Source organism: Parambassis ranga, chromosome 19, assembly GCF_900634625.1.
Source record: "Parambassis ranga chromosome 19, fParRan2.1, whole genome shotgun sequence".
NCBI classification, from domain to species: Eukaryota; Metazoa; Chordata; class Actinopteri; family Ambassidae; genus Parambassis; species Parambassis ranga.
This window is the reverse complement of record NC_041039.1, coordinates 1,203,280-1,231,033: the sequence shown is the minus strand read 5'-3', so window position 1 is coordinate 1,231,033 and position 27,754 is coordinate 1,203,280. Positions and strand designations below refer to the sequence as shown.

General features: G+C 43.2%; 1 protein-coding gene across 2 annotated transcripts in view; it reads right to left on the bottom strand.

The window, feature by feature from the left end:
• Positions 1 to 1,956: 1,956 nt before the first annotated feature.
• The window catches only part of LOC114452210 (NT-3 growth factor receptor-like), an 86,404-nt gene continuing 60,606 nt past the window's right edge, over positions 1,957 to 27,754 (bottom strand). For both annotated transcript variants that reach the window (XM_028431398.1, XM_028431399.1), the window contains exons 15-18: positions 9,027 to 9,199; positions 6,433 to 6,676; positions 6,126 to 6,284; positions 1,957 to 5,668 (exon numbers count right to left, since the gene is read on the bottom strand). In XM_028431398.1, coding sequence (XP_028287199.1) covers positions 5,483 to 5,668; positions 6,126 to 6,284; positions 6,433 to 6,676; positions 9,027 to 9,199 — 762 coding nt within the window. In that variant the 3' untranslated portion in view covers positions 1,957 to 5,482. The remainder of the gene's footprint in view (positions 5,669 to 6,125; positions 6,285 to 6,432; positions 6,677 to 9,026; positions 9,200 to 27,754) is intronic.

The window sequence follows — 27,754 nt, the reverse complement described above, 5'->3', positions numbered from 1 at the left end:
ATTTCATATCAAGAATAAATGCTCTATATAAATAAGGGCTTTCCATGCATGTCTGCTCTTTGTGTGGACAGTGGCATTTACTCTGAAGTCTGATGCAAAATATAATAACTACTACAACTATGAATGTAAACTGTTGAGACAGGCAAAACTGATCCATGGAGAAAAAATCAATTAAACGAGGTATCTTGTCATTACAAGATATTTTGAAAGAAGCTGCCATATTACAAACGCATTTTCCTGGTTCTCTGTATTTTAAACAGTATGGCAGCATCAAGTACAGGATGTGTTTTTATATGTTTTTAGAGAAGAAGTGTTACAGAAGTAATAAAACACCAAGAGCTCCTTACCCTCTATGTTACTGCACAGTAAACATGCCCAGAGCTGCAGCCTGGAACAGCTCTCTTCTTATAACAACAGCTAATTAGTTTGGTCAGCAGAGAGCTTTATTGATCAACTCAGTTAATTGGCCATTTAACTGTTCAGTCCCACAGGCCTTTTCAGCAACACAGCTACAGTTTCACATTGTGTGTAAATATGTGAGGAGGTAAGAAAAAACTGGATACAGAAACAACCCTATCAACCTGATTCCTTAAGGCTATAAATATTCAGATTCAGTTACTTGGACAGAAGTAGAATAAATAATGATAATAATAGTAATAATATCAAAAACAAATGCAAGACATGCTAGTTTGAATGGGAACTGTCAAGATAGGCAAATCTGAGTAATGCCCAAAATGCTAATGTCAGTGTAGCCTAAGGTTAATGTAACTGTTTTGTGGAATGGCTTTCATCACTGATGGAACAATGGACTTCTGAATCATACAAGTCAATTCTAAAGCAATGCATCAAGAACATTTATCCTAGAACTGAATCTCAAGAGCGAGTGGGTTGCGGCAGTGAAACATTGACAAAGACATCATTCTACATCAACACAATGGCCTTTTAAAAAAATAAATAAATGAGTCTAATATTTCAGTGTTGGCTTCTCTTTGTCTACTTTCAGAACTTGAGAGAACTGTCCGCTGATCTTTTGGGTTATAATGGGTTATATTGTTGGAGAAATACAGAAAATTATAAAAGCAGTTTTAGGTTTTGATCATGGGAGTCTGGAAGGGGGTACACCAATATAAAATCCACAAAACAAAATGCCGTACTACTCTGAGCATCACATTTCAGAGCCAAAGAGTTTGCAAATAAAAGCAGAACAGAGAAAGACATCCACAAGAGAGAGAGCGAGAGAGAGACAGGAAGCAGGTCCACAGAGGCCCAATATCGGCTATATCAGGTTTTTGACAAAACAAAATACGAAACTGGAGCATGTGGTATGAAATCTGTTCTATGATTTGTGAATAGTGAATTATTTAGTAGTCTGAAAGCCCTACTAAGTACTGTAAAACCAATTGCCAAGGGGTATCGTGAATCATGTACATGTAATACTGCCCAACCCCAGTGACAGAGACACTGATATGAAAGAAACTATGAAGTCATACAGTGTGGTTTTCAGGGAAAGTCTCATTATTTAGAGACACATCCCAGAACTGTATCATATTTTCTCTTCAGATGTCTGTTATCTATATGTTCAGTTAGAAGCCATTTTAAAAGGCATGTGTGCCTCTGATTAACTGCTGTCTTAATTGTTAGTGTTTTCCATGAAAGTGACACCCATCTTATCTCACTTTGAGGCACTTAGGTTGTGTGGAGACTGGTGTGTCTGGAAAATGAGAGTAACTCAAAAACTGAAAGTAACTTTGTTATTGTAAAGAGGTAGAAGGTTTGGGTTAGGTTGAATCTGTATAACTTAAAAACATAATCATAGAAATAGAAAGGGGACAACAAAACAGGACAGAGGATACAACAGTTCATTGAACCTTTAATGAGTCAGAATCATACACAGAGCCACCTTTTTTAGAAAGACATTGTATAAGATGTCAAAAGATTCGAGGACATAGTGTGAGGTGTAAAGATGGATATACAACATTTTACCAACACTTTGAAGAAAGAGACAGACACAGAAATTGTCTCAAGGACTTGTGAGTAATAAACATATATGGATTAAATGCTTTATATGGTAAACATGATACAGGGAAATGACAGACAGGTGAGGAGAATGAGTGTGACTGAACAAATAATAGAAAATGAAAAGAAAGAACACAGAACAAATACAATCTCAGTCTGCAGCATTTGTCAGCAGTGTGTTTTCTGAATGATTCAGTCCTTCAGGAAGTCTGACTGTAGTAACAAAGCAGTTTGATAATGCAACATGTCAATGAAGTGTAGGCCTACACATAAATTAGCAGTTTATCTACTACAAACCCTGGACTATATTGTCTTATATAAGACAATATAATCATATATTATACAGTTCTATACTTTTGTTAATAAACATTGTTGTAGCTACGGTTGGATGGTTGGTTTAATCACATTTCTATAAGGAGAACCTCTGCTTTCATTAGGGGGACAGTTGAGAATGAAAGTGATTCTATCCCCACGTTCAAAACGTTACTATGGTTAAAAGGATTGTGGTATGGTTTTATCATGTTTTTGAAGATGATCAAACAATAGATATAGTTTGTATTTAGTTTTAAAATAATGTTCTATAACTAGTGACATTCTAAATAGAAGCCACTTTATCTTTCTAGCATGTAATAACTAAGAAGTTTAGGCAAAACAATAATAAAATGTTTTCCGTTGCACAATGTTAAAGTGGACAGGCTCTTCATAGAATAGCTGTGGTTATAGACTTTGGTCAATATTAGTACCGGTACGTTTAGGTTGAAGTAAATACCCACTCCTCCCCTATCAGTGGTTGATTGCTTACTTGCACTGCTTCTGAATGTAATGTGGAATCGGGTTAATGTAAAAATGGCAGAAAAATAACTTGTGTATGTACTCTAAGACAGAAAATACAGGCATATTTTATGGTATGGCAGCCATGAATAAAAAACTAGTTTTTTGTGAATATGTTGACGCTACTTTGAAGAGCATGATGTGTTAACACTTGGCAGGTCACACCTAATAATTAAGTCACATCTGCTAAGTGTTAATTAGTATAAACATTTACTGAAGACTTTTTTTATTCATTTTGATGCACAAGAGAGGATGCTGCCATCCAAGGGTCGGTATATCCCTAACAAGTGGACCAAGATCTCTGAAGCGGTGGGTGTCTGCCTGCTTTGATGCAGTTTGGCGGAAATATGAACATATAACAGACTGAATGCATCTAAAGCAGAAACAGGATGTAATGTTAGAAAAAATAATCAATTGGTCACATTCTGCTAAATATTTTCATTAGTTCACTCGAAGATAATGAAGTGTTGTCTATGTCTAATATATCTGTATGCTATCATACCCATGGTGTGTAAGCACACATTAAACTACACATAAGTACACACAAGTCTACACATAAGTAAATAAACCATTGTGGAAAAACATGACTTCCTGGGGGACATTGAACAGAAAAACAGATCATATCCCACGTAATATTGAATTACTAGTATATTGTCTTTTTACATTCTTTAAGACTTTGGCAGTAGTATGAGAAAATCACTGCAGCGCCTTGTAAAAGCATTATGCTTTTTCATATTTGTGAAATATAACATACATATATATTATATTTAACTTATATGGCAGTTAAATCAATCACAGTAATGTACCATACAGTAATAGGGACTGCTTCAGGTTCCACATAAGCATCTCCGCTTTAAGCATTTAGCACAAGTGTGTCATTACACTGCTGAGCTGTTTGGCCCAACGTGGATTTCATGTATCACAATAATGGGCAGTAAAGATTTGTCCTTTATTTAAGCAAAATGACACAAATTGAATATGCTAGCTGATATGGCCTATCCAGGCTAAAGTTGAGCAAGAGGCAGGGTACATCCTGGACACAGCAAAGACACAACAAACATGCAAATAGGTGGTGTATACTAAACTACTCTAGCAGAACATGTCCCATGTGAGGTGCAGCCACACTGACCATATCATGAACCATGAGAACAAACATGCACAGATGCGGCTAACAAAAGTAAGCAATTAAATAAAAATATTGACGAACGCTACATGAACAAGAAAATAATTTAGTCTAATCACTTTACAGCTTCCCCTATTTTTCTGACTCATAAATTAACATTAAAATAATCATTAGATTTTAAATGAGGAAAACATCTGTCACAACTGTGACCAGATAAATAATACCAGAAAATTAAACCTGGAAATAAAGATTATTAAAATATTTCTTGGCTTTCACATAAAATATCAACACATCAAAAAGCTAAAAATTATAACTTGTGGGGATAGGAATAAACTAACATATTGCAAAACATCAAGATTTACAGTATATACATTTTTTTAAAGTTACAAAATTGTATCTATTGAGCCTGGACATTGTGCCACCACAATGTCCATGGCTTTGGAGAATCACAGAGGTCCACTCTTTGAGAAAATAAAATAAATAAAAATATAGAGAATGTATTATGATTGGGTAGTTTGTATTGTTGTCAACAGTAACGAGTACAAAACAGCTTTGTGTTTCTCTAGTTTTTCCTCAGGTTTTTGTGTGTCATTTCCCTGTATTTTCAATACATAGTGCCTAAAATTTGTTGTAAGAAAAATGGTTTTATAGGCAAGTAAACAAATGTAAAAATGCTCTTATTTTTGAAAGACTACTGTTGAGCTCCCAGTGTTTAGAATAATAAGGAGGCACTTAGGTCCATCTCTGTGGTGACAGGCCATGCTGAGAGCAGACAACAGTAAGGATGATGAACGTTTGACAACTTCACATTTAGATCACACAGATAAGCAAACAGAAAAAATTAGACAAGGTGCTGTGGAATACACACATACATCATCATTAAAAAAAGATATATTCATTTTGTGCAGATTAATATATCAGGACTACTTTTCACAGGGGAATAAAGGCCAAATATATCCTAGTAACCAAGAAAGATTACATTTATAAGGGCCAAACCAACCTATGCCTGGAATACCAAGATGAAACATCCAGAGGTGAGATCAAGTCAAGTCTAAGGCAGGATAAGTGTAATAACACCAAGCTAAGCCAAATCCTACAAGGCTAGCAGAAACTTTTTCAAGATCAGTATCAAACCAGTGCTGCAATGATCTAGACAGGTAGAAAGGCAGATGTATACATGAAGGCATATATATCGTTAGAATAAGAAAACTATGTAAACCATACCAGACCAGTTAATCAGGTTAATCCAGTTCAGTCCAGTCTGACAAAACCTGCAATTGACACAATTCCTCAGGTCTGTGCATTTGAAAAAGACTGGATCACACAAGCCCGGGCCCAACTTTTTAGGTTCTGTACAATGTCGCGTAGTCCAGTCAGGCAGTTAGGAGCAAGGTATAGTCTTTTGTAATCCAAGTTTGTTAGGTTCAGTCACAGAGTATGTCAGAATCAAACTTCTGATCCATTCCAGTGATCTGTTCCAGCATCCCATAGCACTCCCTAAGATATCCATACTTATCCCAGAATGTCTAGATAGACGGGTGCGGCTTTCATCAGGGTATACAGCATCTTCTGAATGTCTTTGATGTTAAGTCGCTGTTGTGGCTCCCTCTGCCAGCAGCCCAACATCATATCATAAACTTCCTTTGGACAAAGCCTGGGACGCTCCAGTACTCTGCCCTGAGTAATGCACTCTATCACCTGGACAGAAGACACAGAGACATGAATGTCAAAAACGCACTGCTCTGTGTGGGTGTAGCACTGAACAGCTAAGAGCATGACACATGTGTTCTCCTTCTGTCTGCTGAATGCCACTTGAATGATCTTGTAACAGATCCACAGAATCATACCAGAATCTAGTTTCAGACACCAAAGTGAAATTTGTGGCACTCTGGAGTTTTTTCATCTGGAGTTGAATGTGTTGTGATGTAACACCACTCTTATGTGTACATACGAGAGGAGGTGACTGCTACAACACAAAGATATGGTAGGATAAATGTATGTGTATGATGTTTGCAAAGCAGAGGTAAGTTAAAACAAAATGTAGTACTTAAATGATTGTGACTCATTCGCACTAGTTTTCTTTACTAGTCCAAAACATTTTTTTTTCAATTTTAATCCTCAGTACCCACTGTACATACATGTAAGTGGTCTGTACCTCATTATTCGCGAGCTGGAACCATGGCTGTTTTCCATAAGTGAAGATCTCCCACAGAATGACTCCGAAGCTCCACACGTCGCTCTCTGTGGTGAATTTTCTATACATGATGCTCTCTGGGGGCATCCAGCGGATAGGCAACATGGTGTGACCTCCCACCTGCAAACATGATCAGTGTTTTATAGATGGAGAAATGTGCATGTTTAAGTAGATCATAAGGATTAACAAAAAGACATTTTCCAGCCAAGATTGTACTGCAATTATTATTTATGGATGTAATTTCTAAACAGTTTAGACATGTCCTTACCCTGTAATAATCTGTGCTGTAAATATCTCTGGACATTCCAAAGTCTCCTATTTTCACCAAAAGGCCGTTCCCCACCAAGCAGTTCCTGGTGGCTAGATCACGGTGCACAAAGTGTTGAGACGCCAAGTAGATCATCCCAGCTGCAATCTGACTGGCTATGTGGAGCATCTGTGACAGACCTAGTTCACCGTTGGTCTGCAGGGGTTGCCCATCCACGAGAATCATGGCATCCGGCCCATGTGCTCTGAGGCGAAGGAGATAAGGTTTACTTTACCAAAGAGACTATGATTGTTTTTTATTTACAGTCTACATTATTTTATTGAATGTTATTCCATCTCCAGCCCTCAGTGGAGTTATCTGCTGGTCAGTTTCACTCTTGTGTCCTAAGGAATGAAAAAAAAAAACTTAAGTTGTTATAACTTGCTTATCAATATTAAGAATTAAGATCAAGAATTACTTCCTCCCGGGTAACCTGGATGTTTTTATCCACTGCATTTATGTGTTTGGTGAATTGCTCCACTTGTTCCATGTGTCATTCACATATCTGAACCAGAGGGATGGAGCTCTCCCTGGGAAGGAAGAGAGGACTCTAGCCTCCACCACTTCCATGTAAAAGTTGGCCGAAACTGGAGATACAGGTGAGCCCACAGCACAGCCATGTTTTAGTCTGTAGACTTCGCTGTCATACTTGAAGTTATGTGGTTAGGCAGATGTCCAGCAGATCAAATATGTGATCAACAGACATGAATATTAAAATCCCCCACAATGAGGATATTTTACAATATGATTGATAGAAAAATTGGAGAGACATTTGAATGTAGTGAAACAGCCAAATAAGACTAGTGAATAGTGATGATTGGTCGTGAATGAAATGGCTCTTAGAACCGGCTTTTGAAGTGAACAAACCGGCTCCTACCAGGGAGTCAGAACCATTTTTTTCCTCTGTTCCAGCTGCACATGATTGGTCAAGTACACAATGTGTGGTCACATCTGTATGTCCGCACTGAGCAGGAGGGGGAGACGTGGGGGTATGGAAACAACACACGTACACAAAAAGAAACAGGAGGGATGGAGCAACAAATAAATGAGAAAGAGAGGGAGAACAGAGAGAACACAATGGACAGGTGAGAAAATGAGTGACTGGAGGAGACGCAGAAAAAATGTCTAATTTTAATTACCTTGTTAATACAAAAGCGACTACAGTTTGGGTAGGGTTAAAATTTCATATCAAGCAGTTGCACAGGCACAATAGAGCTGTACACTCATCAGTGTAGTGAACCTGTGCGATTCGCTAAGCATCTCTGTTGTTTCACTGAACAAATAGTTACAATTTTATAGATAATATAGGCTACATACAATCATAGGATCTCAGGAAAGTTTTAATCCAGGTTGCCATTGTACATGCGTACAAGTTTTGAGTTGGACTCGAGCCTGGTAACTAACAAGGTGGGAGAGTGCATGTGAACTAAGTAATTAGCCAGCTCAGGGGCTCGAGTGAGGGCCGGAGGGTCAGCAGAGAACATGGCGGCAGTAGCAGCGGCAAAAGCAACAGTAGCAGCAGCAGCAGGTAGGTGTGGCAGAGGAGACAAGGACACTGGACCAGACATCGAGCTGGGCTGCTTATTGGGCAGTGATATCTGAGCCTGTTTGCGTTGTGGAGCTGCCAATGAGGAGGAAGGAGAGGAAGGTGGGTCTGAGAGTAGACTGGCCCGGTTTGGAGAAGAGCACTTTCAGACCCATGCTGCTCAACCTGCATGAGGGGAAGGTGGTGAGGTTGGCTCTGGGGGAATCATCGCCAGGAGAGAGAAGAAGAGTGGGATATCTTTACTGCTGGTACAGGATGAATCAGAGAGGGTGAGAGACTTTCTTTATCCCCTGACGGATGACCAGGAGGGAGCTTAGTTAAAGCCAGGGACATCAGGTCGGTAGCAGGTCCTGCAGGAGCCTCTGGTTGTGGCTGCTGGTTTCCAGGAGGCTCTAGATGAGCTAGACAGGAGCCTAATGCCGACTGCTGCCACAGAAGGTGATCAATAAGCTGTTTGAAGTTCCGGAGTTCTGACTTCAGTTCAACAATCACTGCCTGTGGGGCAGTAGAGCTGTAGAAGAAGACAGCAGACAAAGACAGGGCCAGCAAGGAATGCCCCGGGCTGTGCTGAAATTCTTACCAGAGACAGTGATAGCAGAGGAGAGATCGAAAACTTGGAGGGCTCAGTAAGAAGCCCGCAGGTTTCAGAGAGCAGATTTCACTTGAAGAGTATTTTAGATGGAGACGTACCACCACTCTGGTGCTCAGAGTGTTGGCACCGCCATCAAAGAAGATAATAAGTATAATAAATACAAACAAACAATATATACAGAAAGAGTTATCCAATATCCTCCAACACTGCTCACTAGCTTGCACAAAGGAGATTTTTTTTGTGTCTGTCTTAAATAATGTCTTGACTTTAATATGTAAAGGTGACTTGTGTTATCATCTGACTGCCACCCTGCAGAAACACCTGTTTAGATACTCCCAAAGCCCCCTCTGAGGAAGCCATTCACAGCAAATACACCCACACCACCTTCCACCACCTGTTGTTTTTTGCTGAACTCACCTGAGAAACTTATTGAGATCCCCATGCTTCATGTACTCAAAGACCATGATGAGAGGATCTCCATCCACACACACTCCATAAAACTTCACTATGTGCTCATGCTGGAGGTTTGTCAGAAGCTCAGCCTCACGCTGGAAATCCTTCCTTGCTGCTAGTGTGGGGTCTTTAAGAGTCTGGAGAAAGAAGAAACATCTGATCAAAGGTCAAATTAAAACGCTTTGGAAGGTATAATAACGCACTCATGTATGTGTCCTGTTGTTATTCTACTGTTTGTCCAGGGCTTTTAGATGGGAGTATTTTCCTGCACTTGTATGGAATAAAGTTCATATTATGAACATGTTACTTTTCTGGGGTTGTATTTGCCTAATATTAAGACCCAATACACAAGAAAATAAGCATGGTGATCATTGTAGCTTTTTATGAAGCATTTGCACTTGTGTCAGTATATAGCTAATCCTATATTAGAAAATATTTTTTTCAAAGAAACACTTAGGATGTTTTCACACTTGGTACCTTTCAGGCCTCTAAACAAACTCAGATAGATGGCTGTTTGTGCATATGTGAACAATCCAACTGTACCCAGACCCCTTTAAAACAAACCGTACTGAAACCACCCAAGGTGGTCAGCAGTACGGTGAAAGTCAGCAGTATGGTTCGCCTAATCAGCGCATTGTGCACTTCGCTGTTTTTCACTATTACAACCTTCTTCACTTGCCGTAGTGAAAGTAGCCAGTGAAAACTCAGTGGTAGAGAAAACAAACATCCAAAACATGGCAGCAGCAGGTTTTGGTCGTGGCAATGGCAATAAAGAACAATTATATAAAATAATTATATATAATAATAATAATTATTATATACATTATAAACAATACACATTTATGTCAATAAATAATTAATACTCTCCTCAATTGCTTTTTGTGCTGATATGTAATTAATAGCGCTATTTTCCCTATGAATGTGCACTAATTTAAGGCTGTTACATACTCCACGAGAACAGAGAACTCGCTCCACGGGTGGTAAGAGATAAAAAAAAATTCTTTTCGGCACGAGGTACCATACTTCGTGAGACGTGTGTGTGCAGAACTCCTCATACGGCCCTCCTACGCAGCGCACGTCACACCGTAGACGTCGCTAGCCCTATTTTATGGGGGCTTCAGCCTCCCTAAAATAATCAAAAGCCCCCCTATAATTTGCGGCAATATTTAGGGCCCGAGCACCGAATGGTGCAAGAGCCCTATTGAAACCCTTAGGATTATTATTTTTAGGGCCCGAGCACCGAATGGTGCAAGAGCCCTATTGAAACCCTTAGGATTATTATTTTTTTTTTTTTTTTTTTTTTTTTTTTTTTTTTTTCCCCCTCCGAGATCGCATTTTTGGAGGCCTTAACATGCCCAAAAACTCACCAAAGTTGGTAGAAAAATTCATTCGCCCGAAAAATTTTGAAATTTGCTGACTTTTGAAATGCACATATAAAAATGGCTCTATAGCGCCCCCAACGCGTAGCCCCTCTGGCCGGTTTGACACAGGATTATGAAAATTGGCACACATATGTATCACCTCAAGACGCACAAAAAAGTCTCTTGGACCCCCCCTCCAAACCCAACAGGAAGTCCGCCATTTGAAGGTTTGTGGCCATTTTTGGCGATGTGTGACCCTGCTGCCAAACTTTTCACGCCTCGCATACTTCAACGGATTGAGCTGAAATTCGCCGTGTCCACTTAGGACACCATAGGGAATAGACGCATTCCAAAACTCTTACAAAAGTCTGACGGTGTGGCCGGGGCGTGGCCTCAAAGTTTGACCATTTCTGAGGACACAGAAAGTCTCTATAACTTCTTCGTTTTCTGTCCGATCTGTACGAAATGTCACATGTATGATCAGAGTCTGACCCTAAACACATCTATACAACAATATTGAGGCTTTGACAGAGCGCCACCTACTGGCTACACAAAATGTTGTGTTTTCATAGGTTTTTCTGCCTGCCCCCCTGGCCTGTTTTGAGTACGGTCATGAAAATTGGTACACATGTGTATCACCCCAAGATGCACAAAAAAGTCTCTTGGACCCCCCCTCCAAACCCAACAGGAAGTCCGCAATTTTGAAATTTCTGTTAATTTTTGGCGATTTGTGACCCTCCTACAAAACTTTTCACGCCTCGCATACTTCATCCAAATGAGCTAAAACTCACTGTGTCCACTCAGGACACCATAGGGAATAGACGCATTCAAAAACTCTTACAAAAGTCTGACGGTGTGGCGGGGGCGTGGCCTCAAAGTTGACCATTCGCCATTACAAAGGAACTCACTGTATTTATTGCCCTAATGCGTAGCCCCGCTGGCCAGTTTGACACAGGATCATGAGAATTAGCACACATGTGTATCACCCCAAGACGCACAAAAAAGTCTCTTGGACCCCCCCTCCAAACCCAACAGGAAGTCCACCATTTTGACTTTTGTGGCCATTTTTTGCCTATTTGTGACCCTGCTTCAAAACTTTTCACGCCTCACATACTTCATGCAATTGAGCTGAAATTCACTGTGTCCACTCAGGACACCACAGGGAATAGACGCATTCCAAAACTCTTACAAAAGTATTACGGTGTGGTGGGGGCGTGGCCTCAAAGTTGACCATTCGCCATTACAAAGGAACTCCCTGTATTTTTTGTCCTAACGCGTAGCCCCTCTGGCCAGTTTGACACAGGATCATGAAAATTAGCACACATGTGTATCACCCCAAGACGCACAAAAAAGTCTCTTGGACCCCCCCTCCAAACCCAACAGGAAGTCCGCCATTTTGACTTTTGTGGCCATTTTGTGCCTATTTGTGACCCTGCTTCAAAACTTTTCACGCCTCGCATACTTTATGCAATTGAGCTGAAATTCACTGTGTCCACTCAGGACACCATAGGGAATAGACGCATTCCAAAACTCTTTCAAAAGTATTACCATGTGGCAGGGGAGTGGCCTCAAAGTTGACCATTCGCCATTACAAAGGAACTTGCTGTGTTTTCTGCAGTACTACCCATATACTTTATGCAATGTGGACAAAATCTTACAGTACTGCTATGGACCTGAGTGTGAACAGATATATATGCTAATAGGATGATATGGTCATAGCGCCACCTACTGGTAGCAGGAAAGTTTGGTTGTAAACGTGTTCGTTGTATATCTGTGGAAATGAGAGGAGGAGAGCATAGGACAGGAGAGTATAGGAGACGAGAGCATAGGAGAGAAGACTGCGATGACCCCGCGGATCGCAAGGTGCGCGAGGGCCCGCAATGCTGCTTGCAGCTTTAATTTTTTTTTTTTTTTTTTTTCCCCCTCCGAGATCGCATTTTCGGAGGCCTTAACATGCCCAAAAACTCACCAAACTTGGTAGAAAAATTCATTCGCCCGAAAAATTTTGAAATTTGCTGACTTTTGAAATGCACATATAAAAATGGCTCTATAGCGCCCCCAACGCGTAGCCCCTCTGGCCGGTTTGACACAGGATTATGAAAATTGGCACACATATGTATCACCTCAAGACGCACAAAAAAGTCTCTTGGACCCCCCCTCCAAACCCAACAGGAAGTCCGCCATTTGAAGGTTTGTGGCCATTTTTGGCGATGTGTGACCCTGCTGCCAAACTTTTCACGCCTCGCATACTTCAACGGATTGAGCTGAAATTCGCCGTGTCCACTCAGGACACCATAGGGAATAGACGCATTCCAAAACTCTTACAAAAGTCTGACGGTGTGGCCGGGGCGTGGCCTCAAAGTTTGACCATTTCTGAGGACACAGAAAGTCTCTATAACTTCTTCGTTTTCTGTCCGATCTGTACGAAATGTCACATGTATGATCAGAGTCTGACCCTAAACACATCTATACAACAATATTGAGGCTTTGACAGAGCGCCACCTACTGGCTACACAAAATGTTGTGTATTCATAGGTTTTTCTGCCTGCCCCCCTGGCCTGTTTTGAGTAGGGTCATGAAAATTGGTACACATGTGTATCACCCCAAGATGCACAAAAAAGTCTCTTGGACCCCCCCTCCAAACCCAACAGGAAGTCCGCAATTTTGAAATTTCTGTTAATTTTTGGCGATTTGTGACCCTCCTACAAAACTTTTCATGCCTCGCATACTTCATCCAATTGAGCTAAAACTCACTGTGTCAACTCAGGACACCATAGGGAATAGACGCATTCAAAAACTCTTACAAAAGTCTGACGGTGGGGTGGGGGCGTGGCCTCAAAGTTGACCATTCGCCATTACAAAGGAGCTCACTGTATTTATTGCCCTAATGCGTAGCCCCGCTGGCCAGTTTGACACAGGATCATGAGAATTAGCACACATGTGTATCACCCCAAGACGTACAAAAAAGTCTCTTGGACCCCCCCTCCAAACCCAACAGGAAGTCCGCCATTTTGACTTTTGTGGCCATTTTTTGCCTATTTGTGACCCTGCTTCAACACTTTTCACGTCTCATATACTTCATGCAATTGAGCTGAAATTCACTGTGTCCACTCAGGACACCATAGGGAATAGACGCATTCCAAAACTCTTTCAAAAGTATTACCGTGTGGCGGGGGAGTGGCCTCAAAGTTGACCATTCGCCATTACAAAGGAACTCGCTGTGTTTTATGCAGTACTACCCATGTACTTTATGCAATGTGGACAAAATCTTACAGTACTGCTATGGACCCGAGTCTGAACAAATATATATGCTAATAGGATGATACGGTCATAGTGCCACCTACTGGTAGCAGGAAAGTTTGGTTGTAAACGTGTTCGTTGTATATCTGTGGAAATGAGAGGAGGAGAGCATAGGACAGGACAGTATAGGGGACGAGAGCATGGGAGAGAAGACTGCGATGACCCCACGGATCGCAAGGTGCGCGAGGGCCCGCAATGCTGCTTGCAGCTTTAATTTTTTTTTTTTTTTTTTTTTTTTTTTTTTTTTTCCCCTCCGAGATCGCATTTTTGGGGGCTTTAACATGCCCAAAAACTCACCAAACTTGGTAGAAAAATTCATTCGCCCGAAAAATTTTGAAATTTGCTGACTTTTGAAATGCACATATAAAAATGGCTCTATAGCGCCCCCAACGTGTAGCCCCTCTGGCCGGTTTGACACAGGATTATGAAAATTGGCACACATACGTATCACCTCAAGACGCACAAAAAAGTCTCTTGGACCCCCCCTCCAAACCCAACAGGAAGTCCGCCATTTGAAGGTTTGTGGCCATTTTTGGCGATGTGTGACCCTGCTGCCAAACTTTTCACGCCTCGCATACTTCAACGGATTGAGCTGAAATTCGCCGTGTCCACTCAGGACACCATAGGGAATAGACGCATTCAAAACTCTTACAAAAGTCTGACGGTGTGGCCGGGGCGTGGCCTCAAAGTTTGACCATTTCTGAGGACACAGAAAGTCTCTATAACTTCTTCGTTTTCTGTCCGATCTGTACCACATGTCACATGTATGATCAGAGTCTGACCCTAAACACATCTATACAACAATATTGAGGCTTTGACAGAGCGCCACCTACTGGCTACACAAAATGTTGTGTTTTCATAGGTTTTTCTGCCTGCCCCCCTGGCCTGTTTTGAGTAGGGGCATGAAAATTGGTACACATGTGTATCACCCCAAGATGCACAAAAAAGTCTCTTGGACCCCCCCTCCAAACCCAACAGGAAGTCCGCAATTTTGAAATTTCTGTTAATTTTTGGCGATTTGTGACCCTCCTACAAAACTTTTCATGCCTCGCATACTTCATCCAAATGAGCTAAAACCCACTGTGTCCACTCAGGACACCATAGGGAATAGACGCATTCAAAAACTCTTACAAAAGTCTGACGGTGTGGTGGGGGCGTGGCCTCAAAGTTGACCATTCGCCATTACAAAGGAACTCACTGTATTTATTGCCCTAATGCGTAGCCCCGCTGGCCAGTTTGACACAGGATCATGAGAATTAGCACACATGTGTATCACCCCAAGACGCACAAAAAAGTCTCTTGGACCCCCCCTCCAAACCCAACAGGAAGTCCACCATTTTGCCTTTTTTTTTGTAATTTTTACCGTTTTCTGACCCTGCTATAAAACTTTTCATGCCTCGCATACTTCATCCAATCAAGCTGAAAATCACTGTGTCCACTCAGGACACGATACAGAATAGACGCATTCCAAAACTCTTACAAAAGTATTACGGTGTGGTGGGGGTGTGGCCTCAAAGTTGACCATTCGCCATTACAAAGGAACTCCCTGTATTTTTTGCCCTAACACGTAGCCCCGCTGGCCAGTTTGACACAGGATCATGAAAATTAGCACACATGTGTATCACCCCAAGACGCACAAAAAAGTCTCTTGGACCCCCGCTCCAAACCCAACACGAAGTCCGCCATTTTGACTTTTGTGGCCATTTTTTTGCCTATTTGTGACCCTGCTTCAAAACTTTTCACGCCTCACATACTTCATGCAATTGAGCTGAAAATCACTGTGTCCACTCAGGACACCATAGGGAATAGACGCATTCCAAAACTCTTTCAAAAGTATTACCGTGTGGTGGGGGCGTGGCCTCAAATTTGACCATTCGCCATTACAAACGAACTTGCTCTATTCTATGTAGTACTACCCATATACTTCATGCAATGTGGACAAAATCTTACACTACTGCTATGGACCCGAGTCTGAACAGATATATATGCTAATAGGATGATTCGGTCATAGCGCCACCTACTGGTAGCAGGAAAGTTTGGTTGTAAACATGTGTTTGTTGTATATCTGTGGAAATGAGAGGAGGAGAGCATAGGACAGGAGAGTATAGGAGACGAGAGCATAGGAGAGAAGACTGCGATGACCCCGCGGATCGCCAGGTGCGCGAGGGCCCGCAATGCTGCTTGCAGCTTTAATTAGGGCCCGAGCACCGAATGGTGCAAGAGCCCTATTGAAACCCTTAGGATTATTATTAGGGCCCGAGCACCGAATGGTGCAAGAGCCCTATTGAAACCCTTAGGATTATTATTTTTCATTTTTTTTTTTTCCTTCCCCCCCTAAGATCGCATTTTTGGGGGCCTTAACATGCCCAAAAACTCACCAAACTTGGTAGAAAAATTCATTCGCCCGAAAAATTTTGAAATTTGCTGACTTTTGAAATGCACATATAAAAATGGCTCTATAGCGCCCCCAACGCGTAGCCCCTCTGGCCGGTTTGACACAGGATTATGAAAATTGGCACACATATGTATCACCTCAAGACGCACAAAAAAGTCTCTTGGACCCCCCCTCCAAACCCAACAGGAAGTCCGCCATTTGAAGGTTTGTGGCCATTTTTGGCGATGTGTGACCCTGCTGCCAAACTTTTCACGCCTCGCATACTTCAACGGATTGAGCTGAAATTCGCCGTGTCCACTCAGGACACCATAGGGAATAGACGCATTCCAAAACTCTTACAAAAGTCTGACGGTGTGGCCGGGGCGTGGCCTCAAAGTTTGACCATTTCTGAGGACACAGAAAGTCTCTATAACTTCTTCGTTTTCTGTCCGATCTGTACGAAATGTCACATGTATGATCAGAGTCTGACCCTAAACACATCTATACAACAATATTGAGGCTTTGACAGAGCGCCACCTACTGGCTACACAAAATGTTGTGTTTTCATAGGTTTTTCTGCCTGCCCCTGTGGCCTGTTTTGAGTAGGGTCACGAAAATTGGCACACATGTTTATCACCCCAAGACGCACAAAAAAGTCTCTTCGACCCCCCCTCCAAACCCAACAGGAAGTCCGCCATTTTGAAATGTCTGTTAATTTGTGGCGATTTGTGACCCTGCTACAAAACTTTTCACGCCTCGCATACTTCATCCAATCAAGCTGAAAATCACTGTGTCCACTCAGGACACCATAGGGAATAGACGCATTCAAAAACTCTTACAAAAGTATTACGGTGTGGTGGGGGTGTGGCCTCAAAGTTGACCATTCGCCATTACAAATGAACTCCCTGTATTTATTGCCCTAACGCGTAGCCCCGCTGGCCAGTTTGACACAGGATCATGAAAATTGGCACACATGTGTATCACCCCAAGACGCACAAAAAAGTCTCTTGGACCCCCCCTCCAAACCCAACAGGAAGTCCGCCATTTTGACTTTTGTGGCCATTTTTTGCCTATTTGTGACCCTGCTTCAAAACTTTTCACGCATCACAAACTTCATGCAATTGAGCTGAAATTCACTGTGTCCACTCAGGACACCATAGGGAATAGACGCATACCAAAACTCTTTCAAAAGTATTACCGTGTGGCGGGGGAGTGGCCTCAAAGTTGACCGTTCGCCATTACAAAGGAACTCGCTGTTTTTTATGCAGTACTACCCATATACTTCATGCAATGTGGCCAAAATCTTACAGTACTGCCATGGACCCGAGTCTGAACACATATATATGCTAATAGGATGATACGGTCATAGCGCCACCTACTGGTAGCAGGAAAGTGTGGTTGTAAACATGTGTTTGTTGTACATCTCTGCAAATGAGAGGAGAGGAGGGCATAGCACAGGAGAGTATAGGAGACAAGAGCATAGGAGAGAAGACAGCGATAGCCCCGCGGATCGCAAGGTGCGCGAGGGCCCGCAATGCTGCTTGCAGCTTTAATTTTTTTTTTTTTTTTTTCTTTCCCCCCCTTAGATCGCATTTTTGGGGGCCTTAACATGCCCAAAAACTCACCAAACTTGGTAGAAAAATTCATTCGCCCTAAAAATTTTGAAATTTGCTGACGTTTGAAACGCACATAGGAAAATGACTCTATAGCGCCCCCAACGCGTAGCCCCTCTGGCCGGTTTGACACAGGATTATGAAAATTGGCACACATATGTATCACCTCAAGACGCACAAAAAAGTCTCTTGGACCCCCCCTCCAAACCCAACAGGAAGTCCGCCATTTGAAGGTTTGTGGCCATTTTTGGCGATGTGTGACCCTGCTGCCAAACTTTTCACGCCTTGCATACTTCAACGGATTGAGCTGAAATTCGCCGTGTCCACTCAGGACACCATAGGGAATAGACGCATTCCAAAACTCTTACAAAAGTCTGACGGTGTGGCCGGGGCGTGGCCTCAAAGTTTGACCATTTCTGAGGACACAGAAAGTCTCTATAACTTCTTCGTTTTCTGTCCGATCTGTACGAAATGTCACATGTATGATCAGAGTCTGACCCTAAACACATCTATACAACAATATTGAGGCTTTGACAGAGCGCCACCTACTGGCTACACAAAATGTTGTGTTTTCATAGGTTTTTCTGCCTGCCCCCCTGGCCTGTTTTGAGTAGGGTCATGAAAATTGGTACACATGTGTATCACCCCAAGATGCACAAAAAAGTCTCTTGGACCCCCCCTCCAAACCCAACAGGAAGTCCGCAATTTTGAAATTTCTGTTAATTTTTGGCGATTTGTGACCCTCCTACAAAACTTTTCACGCCTCGCATACTTCATCCAAATGAGCTAAAACTCACTGTGTCCACTCAGGACACCATAGGGAATAGACGCATTCAAAAACTCTTACAAAAGTCTGACGGTGTGGCGGGGGCGTGGCCTCAAAGTTGACCATTCGCCATTACAAAGGAACTCACTGTATTTATTGCCCTAATGCGTAGCCCCGCTGGCCAGTTTGACACAGGATCATGAGAATTAGCACACATGTGTATCACCCCAAGACGCACAAAAAAGTCTCTTGGACCCCCCCTCCAAACCCAACAGGAAGTCCACCATTTTGACTTTTGTGGCCATTTTTTGCCTATTTGTGACCCTGCTTCAAAACTTTTCACGCCTCACATACTTCATGCAATTGAGCTGAAATTCACTGTGTCCACTCAGGACACCACAGGGAATAGACGCATTCCAAAACTCTTACAAAAGTCTTACGGTGTGGTGGGGGCGTGGCCTCAAAGTTGACCATTCGCCATTACAAAGGAACTCCCTGTATTTTTTGCCCTAATGTGTAGCCCCGCTGGCCAGTTTGACACAGGTTCATGAAAATTAGCACACATGTGTATCACCCCAAGACGCACAAAAAAGTCTCTTGGACCCCGCCTCCAAACCCAACAGGAAGTCCGCCATTTTGACTTTTGTGGCAATTGTTTGCCTATTTTTGACCCTGCTTCAAAACTTTTCACGCCTCACATACTTCATGCAATTGAGCTGAAATTCACTGTGTCTACTCAGGACACCATAGGGAATAGATGTATTCCAAAACTCTTTCAAAAGTATTACCGTGTGGCGGGGGAGTGGCCTCAAAGTTGACCGTTCGCCATTACAAAGGAACTCGCTGTGTTTTATGCAGTACTACCCATATACTTTATGCAATGTGGACAAAATCTTACAGTACTGCTATGGACCCGAGTCTGAACAGATATATATGCTAATAGGATGATACGGTCATAGCGCCACCTACTGGTAGCAGGAAAGTTTGGTTGTAAACATGTGTTCGTTGTATCTCTGTGGAAATAAGAGGAGAGCATAGGACAGGAGAGTATAGGAGACGAGAGCATAGGAGAGAAGACTGCGATGACCCCGCGGATCGCAAGGTGCGCGAGGGCCCGCAATGCTGCTTGCAGCTTTAATTAGGGCCCGAGCACCGAATGGTGCAAGAGCCCTATTGAAACCCTTAGGATTATTATTTTTTTTTTTCTTTCCCCCCCTAAGATCGCATTTTTGGGGGCCTTAACATGCCCAAAAACTCACCAAACTTGGTAGAAAAATTCATTCGCCCGAAAAATTTTGAAATTTGCTGACGTTTGAAACGCACATAGGAAAATGACTCTATAGCGCCCCCAACGCGTAGCCCCTCTGGCCGGTTTGACACAGGATTATGAAAATTGGCACACATATGTATCACCTCAAGACGCACAAAAAAGTCTCTTGGACCCCCCCTCCAAACCCAACAGGAAGTCCGCCATTTGAAGGTTTGTGGCCATTTTTGGCGATGTGTGACCCTGCTGCCAAACTTTTCACGCCTCGCATACGTCATCGGATTGCGCTGAAATTCGCCGTGTCCACTCAGGACACCATAGGGAATAGACGCATTCCAAAACTCTTACAAAAGTCTGACGGTGTGGCCGGGGCGTGGCCTCAAAGTTTGACCATTTCTGAGGACACAGAAAGTGTCTATAACTTCTTCGTTTTCTGTCCGATCTGTACCAAATGTCACATGTATGATCAGAGTCTGACCCTAAACACATCTATACAACAATATTGAGGCTTTGACAGAGCGCCACCTACTGGCTACACAAAATGGTTTGTTTTCATAGGTTTTTCTGCCTGCCCCTGTGGCCTGTTTTGAGTAGGGTCACGAAAATTGCCACACATGTTTATCACCCCAAGATGCACAAAAAAGTCTCTTGGACCCCCCCTCCAAACCCAACAGGAAGTCCGCCATTTTGAAATTTCTGTTAATTTTTGGCGATTTGTGACCCTGCTGCAAAACTTTTCACGCCTTGCATACTTCATCCAATTAAGCTGAAAATCACTGTGTCCACTCAGGACAGGATACAGAATAGACGCATTCCAAAACTCTTACAAAAGTATTACGGTGTGGTGGGGGTGTGGCCTCAAACTTGACCATTCGCCATTACAAAGGAACTCCCTGTATTTTTTGCCCTAACGCGTAGCCCCGCTGGCCAGTTTGACACAGGATCATGAAAATTGGCACACATGTGTATCACCCCAAGACGCACAAAAAACTCTCTTGGACCCCCCCTCCAAACCCAACAGGAAGTCTGCCATTTTGACTTTTGTGGCCATTTTTTGCCTATTTGTGACCCTGCTTCAAAACTTTTCACGCATCACAAACTTCATGCAATTGAGCTGAAATTCACTGTGTCCCCTCTGGACACCATAGGGAATAGACGCATTCCAAAACTCTTTCAAAAGTATTACCGTGTGGCGGGGGAGTGGCCTCAAAGTTGACCATTCGCCATTACAAAGGAACTCGCTGTGTTTTATGCAGTACTACCCATATACTTTATGCAATGTGGACAAAATCTTACAGTACTGCTATGGACCCGAGTCTGAACAGATATATATGCTAATAGTATAATACGGTCATAGCGCCACCTACTGGTAGCAGGAAAGTTCGGTTGTAAACATGTGTTCGTTGTATATCTGTGGAAATGAGAGGAGAGCATAGGACAGGAGAGTATAGGAGACGAGAGCATAGGAGAGAAGACTGCGATGACCCCCGCGGATCGCAAGGTGCGCGAGGGCCCGCAATGCTGCTTGCAGCTTTAATTAGGGCCCGAGCACCGAATGGTGCAAGAGCCCTATTGAAACCCTTAGGATTATTATTTTTTTTTTTTTTTTTTTTTTTTTTTTTTTTTTTTTTTTTTTTTTTTTTTTTTTCCCCCTCCGAGATCGCATTTTTGGAGGCCTTAACATGCCCAAAAACTCACCAAACTTGGTAGAAAAATTCATTCGCCCGAAAAATTTTGAAATTTGCTGACTTTTGAAATGCACACATAAAAATGGCTCTATAGCGCCCCCAACGCGTAGCCCCTCTGGCCGGTTTGACACAGGATTATGAAAATTGGCACACATATGTATCACCTCAAGACGCACAAAAAAGTCTCTTGGACCCCCCCTCCAAACCCAACAGGAAGTCCGCCATTTGAAGGTTTGTGGCCATTTTTGGCGATGTGTGACCCTGCTGCCAAACTTTTCACGCCTCGCATACTTCAACGGATTGAGCTGAAATTCGCCGTGTCCACTCAGGACACCATAGGGAATAGACGCATTCCAAAACTCTTACAAAAGTCTTACGGTGTGGCCGGGGCGTGGCCTCAAAGTTTGACCATTTCTGAGGACACAGAAAGTCTCTATAACTTCTTCGTTTTCTGTCCGATCTGTACGAAATGTCACATGTATGATCAGAGTCTGACCCTAAACACATCTATACAACAATATTGAGGCTTTGACAGAGCGCCACCTACTGGCTACACAAAATGTTGTGTTTTCATAGGTTTTTCTGCCTGCCCCCCTGGCCTGTTTTGAGTAGGGTCATGAAAATTGGTACACATGTGTATCACCCCAAGATGCACAAAAAAGTCTCTTGGACCCCCCCTCCAAACCCAACAGGAAGTCCGCAATTTTGAAATTTCTGTTAATTTTTGGCGATTTGTGACCCTCCTACAAAACTTTTCACGCCTCGCATACTTCATCCAAATGAGCTAAAACTCACTGTGTCCACTCAGGACACCATAGGGAATAGACGCATTCAAAAACTCTTACAAAAGTCTGACGGTGTGGCGGGGGCGTGGCCTCAAAGTTGACCATTCGCCATTACAAAGGAACTCACTGTATTTATTGCCCTAATGCGTAGCCCCGCTGGCCAGTTTGACACAGGATCATGAGAATTAGCACACATGTGTATCACCCCAAGACGCACAAAAAAGTCTCTTGGACCCCCCCTCCAAACCCAACAGGAAGTCCACCATTTTGACTTTTGTGGCCATTTTTTGCCTATTTGTGACCCTGCTTCAAAACTTTTCACGCCTCACATACTTCATGCAATTGAGCTGAAATTCACTGTGTCCACTCAGGACACCACAGGGAATAGACGCATTCCAAAACTCTTACAAAAGTCTTACGGTGTGGTGGGGGTGTGGCCTCAAAGTTGACCATTCGCCATTACAAAGGAACTCCCTGTATTTTTTGCCCTAATGTGTAGCCCCGCTGGCCAGTTTGACACAGGTTCATGAAAATTAGCACACATGTGTATCACCCCAAGACGCACAAAAAAGTCTCTTGGACCCCGCCTCCAAACCCAACAGGAAGTCCGCCAATTTGACTTTTGTGGCAATTGTTTGCCTATTTTTGACCCTGCTTCAAAACTTTTCACGCCTCACATACTTCATGCAATTGAGCTGAAATTCACTGTGTCTACTCAGGACACCATAGGGAATAGATGCATTCCAAAACTCTTTCAAAAGTATTACCGTGTGGCGGGGGAGTGGCCTCAAAGTTGACCGTTCGCCATTACAAAGGAACTCGCTGTGTTTTATGCAGTACTACCCATATACTTTATGCAATGTGGACAAAATCTTACAGTACTGCTATGGACCCGAGTCTGAACAGATATATATGCTAATAGGATGATACGGTCATAGCGCCACCTACTGGTAGCAGGAAAGTTTGGTTGTAAACATGTGTTCGTTGTATCTCTGTGGAAATAAGAGGAGAGCATAGGACAGGAGAGTATAGGAGACAAGAGCATAGGAGAGAAGACTGCGATGACCCCGCGGATCGCAAGGTGCGCGAGGGCCCGCAATGCTGCTTGCAGCTTTAATTTTTCATTTTTTTTCCTTCCCCCCCTAAGATCGCATTTTTGGGGGCCTTAACATGCCCAAAAACTCACCAAACTTGGTAGAAAAATTCATTCGCCCGAAAAATTTTGAAATTTGCTGACTTTTGAAATGCACATATAAAAATGGCTCTATAGCGCCCCCAACGCGTAGCCCCTCTGGCCGGTTTGACACAGGATTATGAAAATTGGCACACATATGTATCACCTCAAGACGCACAAAAAAGTCTCTTGGACCCCCCCTCCAAACCCAACAGGAAGTCCGCCATTTGAAGGTTTGTGGCCATTTTTGGCGATGTGTGACCCTGCTGCCAAACTTTTCACGCCTCGCATACTTCAACGGATTGAGCTGAAATTCGCCGTGTCCACTCAGGACACCATAGGGAATAGACGCATTCCAAAACTCTTACAAAAGTCTGACGGTGTGGCCGGGGCGTGGCCTCAAAGTTTGACCATTTCAGAGGACACAGAAAGTCTCTATAACTTCTTCGTTTTCTGTCCGATCTGTACGAAATGTCACATGTATGATCAGAGTCTGACCCTAAACACATCTATACAACAATATTGAGGCTTTGACAGAGCGCCACCTACTGGCTACACAAAATGTTGTGTTTTCATAGGTTTTTCTGCCTGCCCCCCTGGCCTGTTTTGAGTAGGGTCATGAAAATTGGTACACATGTGTATCACCCCAAGATGCACAAAAAAGTCTCTTGGACCCCCCCTCCAAACCCAACAGGAAGTCCGCCATTTTGAAATTTCTGTTAATTTTTGGCGATTTGTGACCCTCCTACAAAACTTTTCACGCCTCGCATACTTCCTCCAAATGAGCTAAAACTCACTGTGTCCACTCAGGACACCATAGGGAATAGACGCATTCAAAAACTCTTACAAAAGTCTTACGGTGTGGTGGGGGCGTGGCCTCAAAGTTGACCATTCGCCATTACAAAGGAACTCACTGTATTTATTGCCCTAATGCGTAGCCCCGCTGGCCAGTTTGACACAGGATCATGAGAATTAGCACACATGTGTATCACCCCAAGACGCACAAAAAACTCTCTTGGACCCCCCCTCCAAACCCAACAGGAAGTCCACCATTTTGACTTTTGTGGCCATTTTTTGCCTATTTGTGACCCTGCTTCAAAACTTTTCACGCCTCACATACTTCATGCAATTGAGCTGAAATTCACTGTGTCCACTCAGGACACCATAGGGAATAGACGCATTCCAAAACTCTTTCAAAAGTATTACCGTGTGGCGGGGGAGTGGCCTCAAAGTTGACCATTCGCCATTACAAAGGAACTCGCTGTGTTTTATGCAGTACTACCCATATACTTTATGCAATGTGGACAAAATCTTACAGTACTGCCATGGAGCCGAGTCTAAACAGATATATATGCTAATAGGATGATACGGTCATAGCGCCACCTACTGGTAGCAGGAAAGTTTGGTTGTAAACATGTGTTTGTTGTATATCTGTGGAAATGAGAGGAGGAGAGCATAGCACAGGAGAGTATAGGAGACGCGAGCATAGGAGAGAAGACTGCGATGACCCCACGGATCGCAAGGTGCGCGAGGGCCCGCAATGCTGCTTGCAGCTTTAATTTTTAGGGCCCGAGCACCGAATGGTGCAAGAGCCCTATTGAAACCCTTAGGATTATTATTAGGGCCCGAGCACCGAATGGTGCAAGAGCCCTATTGAAACCCTTAGGATTATTATTTTTTTTTTTTTTTTTTTTTTTTTTTTTTTTTTTCCCCCTCCGAGATCGCATTTTTGGAGGCCTTAACATGCCCAAAAACTCACCAAACTTGGTAGAAAAATTCATTCGCCCGAAAAATTTTGAAATTTGCTGACTTTTGAAATGCACATATAAAAATGGCTCTATAGCGCCCCCAACGCGTAGCCCCTCTGGCCGGTTTGACACAGGATTATGAAAATTGGCACACATATGTATCACCTCAAGACGCACAAAAAAGTCTCTTGGACCCCCCCTCCAAACCCAACAGGAAGTCCGCCATTTGAAGGTTTGTGGCCATTTTTGGCGATGTGTGACCCTGCTGCCAAACTTTTCACGCCTCGCATACTTCAACGGATTGAGCTGAAATTCGCCGTGTCCACTCAGGACACCATAGGGAATAGACGCATTCCAAAACTCTTACAAAAGTCTGACGGTGTGGCCGGGGCGTGGCCTCAAAGTTTGACCATTTCTGAGGACACAGAAAGTCTCTATAACTTCTTCGTTTTCTGTCCGATCTGTACGAAATGTCACATATATGATCAGAGTCTGACCTTAAACACATCTATACAACAATATTGAGGCTTTGACAGAGCGCCACCTACTGGCTACACAAAATGTTGTGTTTTCATAGGTTTTTCTGCCTGCCCCTGTGGCCTGTTTTGAGTAGGGTCACGAAAATTGGCACACATGTGTATCACCCCAAGATGCACAAAAAAGTCTCTTGGACCCCCCCTCCAAACCCAACAGGAAGTCCGCCATTTTGAAATTTCTGTTAATTTTTGGCGATTTGTGACCCTGCTGCAAAACTTTTCACGCCTCGCATACTTTATCCAAATGAGCTAAAACTCACTGTGTCCACTCAGGACACCATAGGGAATAGACGCATTCCAAAACTCTTACAAAAGTCTGACGGCGTGGCGGGGGCGTGGCCTCAAAGTTGACCATTCGCCATTACAAAGGAAGTCACTGTATTTATTGCCCTAATGCGTAGCCCCGCTGGCCAGTTTGACACAGGATCACAAGTATTAGCACACATGTGTATCACCCCAAGTCGCACAAAAAAGTCTCTTGGACCCCCCCTCCAAACCCAACAGGAAGTCCACCATTTTGACTTTTTTTTGTAATTTTTACCGTTTTCTGACCCTGCTATAAAACTTTTCGTGCCTCGCATACTTCATGCAATTCAGCTGAAATTCACTGTGTCCACTCAGGACACCATAGGGAATAGACGCATTCCAAAACTCTTACAAAAGTCTTACGGTGTGGTGGGGGTGTGGCCTCAAAGTTGACCATTCGCCATTACAAAAGAACTCCCTGTATTTTTTGCCCTGACGCGTAGCCCCACTGGCCAGTTTGACACAGGATCATGAAAATTGGCACACATGTGTATCACCCCAAGACGCACAAAAAAGTCTCTTGGACCCCCCCTCCAAACCCAACAGGAAGTCCGCCATTTTGACTTTTGTGGCCATTTTTTGCCTATTTTTGACCCTGCTTCAACACTTTTAACGCCTCACATACTTCATGCAATTGAGCTGAAATTCACTGTGTCCACTCAGGACACCATAGGGAATACACGCATTCCAAAACTCTTTCAAAAGTATTACCGTGTGGCGGGGGAGTGGCCTCAAAGTTGACCGTTCGCCATTACAAAGGAACTCGCTGTGTTTTATGCAGTACTACCCATATACTTTATGCAATGTGGACAAAATCTTACAGTACTGCTATGGACCCGAGTCTGAACAGACATATATGCTAATAGGATGATACGGTCATAGCGCCACCTACTGGTAGCAGGAAAGTTTGGTTGTAAACATGTGTTCGTTGTATAACTGTGGAAATGAGAGGAGGAGAGCATAGGACAGGAGAGTGTAGGAGACGAGAGCATAGGAGAGAAGACTGCGATGGCCCCGCGGATCGCAAGGTGCGCGAGGGCCCGCAATGCTGCTTGCAGCTTTAATTTTTTTTTTTTTTTTTCTTTCCCCCCCTAAGATCGCATTTTTGGGGGCCCTAACATGCCCAAAAACTCACCAAACTTGGTAGAAAAATTCATTTGCCCGAAAAATTTTGAAATTTGCTCACTTTTGAAATGCACATATAAAAATGGCTCTATAGCGCCCCCAACGCGTAGCCCCTCTGGCCGGTTTGACACAGGATTATGAAAATTGGCACACATATGTATCATCTCAAGACGCACAAAAAAGTCTCTTGGACCCCCCCTCCAAACCCAACAGGAAGTCCGCCATTTGAAGGTTTGTGGCCATTTTTGGCGATGTGTGACCCTGCTGCCAAACTTTTCACGCCTCGCATACTTCAACGGATTGAGCTGAAATTCGCCGTGTCCACTCAGGACACCATAGGGAATAGACGCATTCCAAAACTCTTACAAAAGTCTGACGGTGTGGCCGGGGCGTGGCCTCAAAGTTTGACCATTTCTGAGGACACAGAAAGTCTCTATAACTTCTTCGTTTTCTGTCCGATCTGTACGAAATGTCACATGTATGATCAGAGTCTGACCCTAAACACATCTATACAACAATATTGAGGCTTTGACAGAGCGCCACCTACTGGCTACACAAAATGTTGTGTTTTCATAGGTTTTTCTGCCTGCCCCCCTGGCCTGTTTTGAGTAGGGTCATGAAAATTGGTACACATGTGTATCACCCCAAG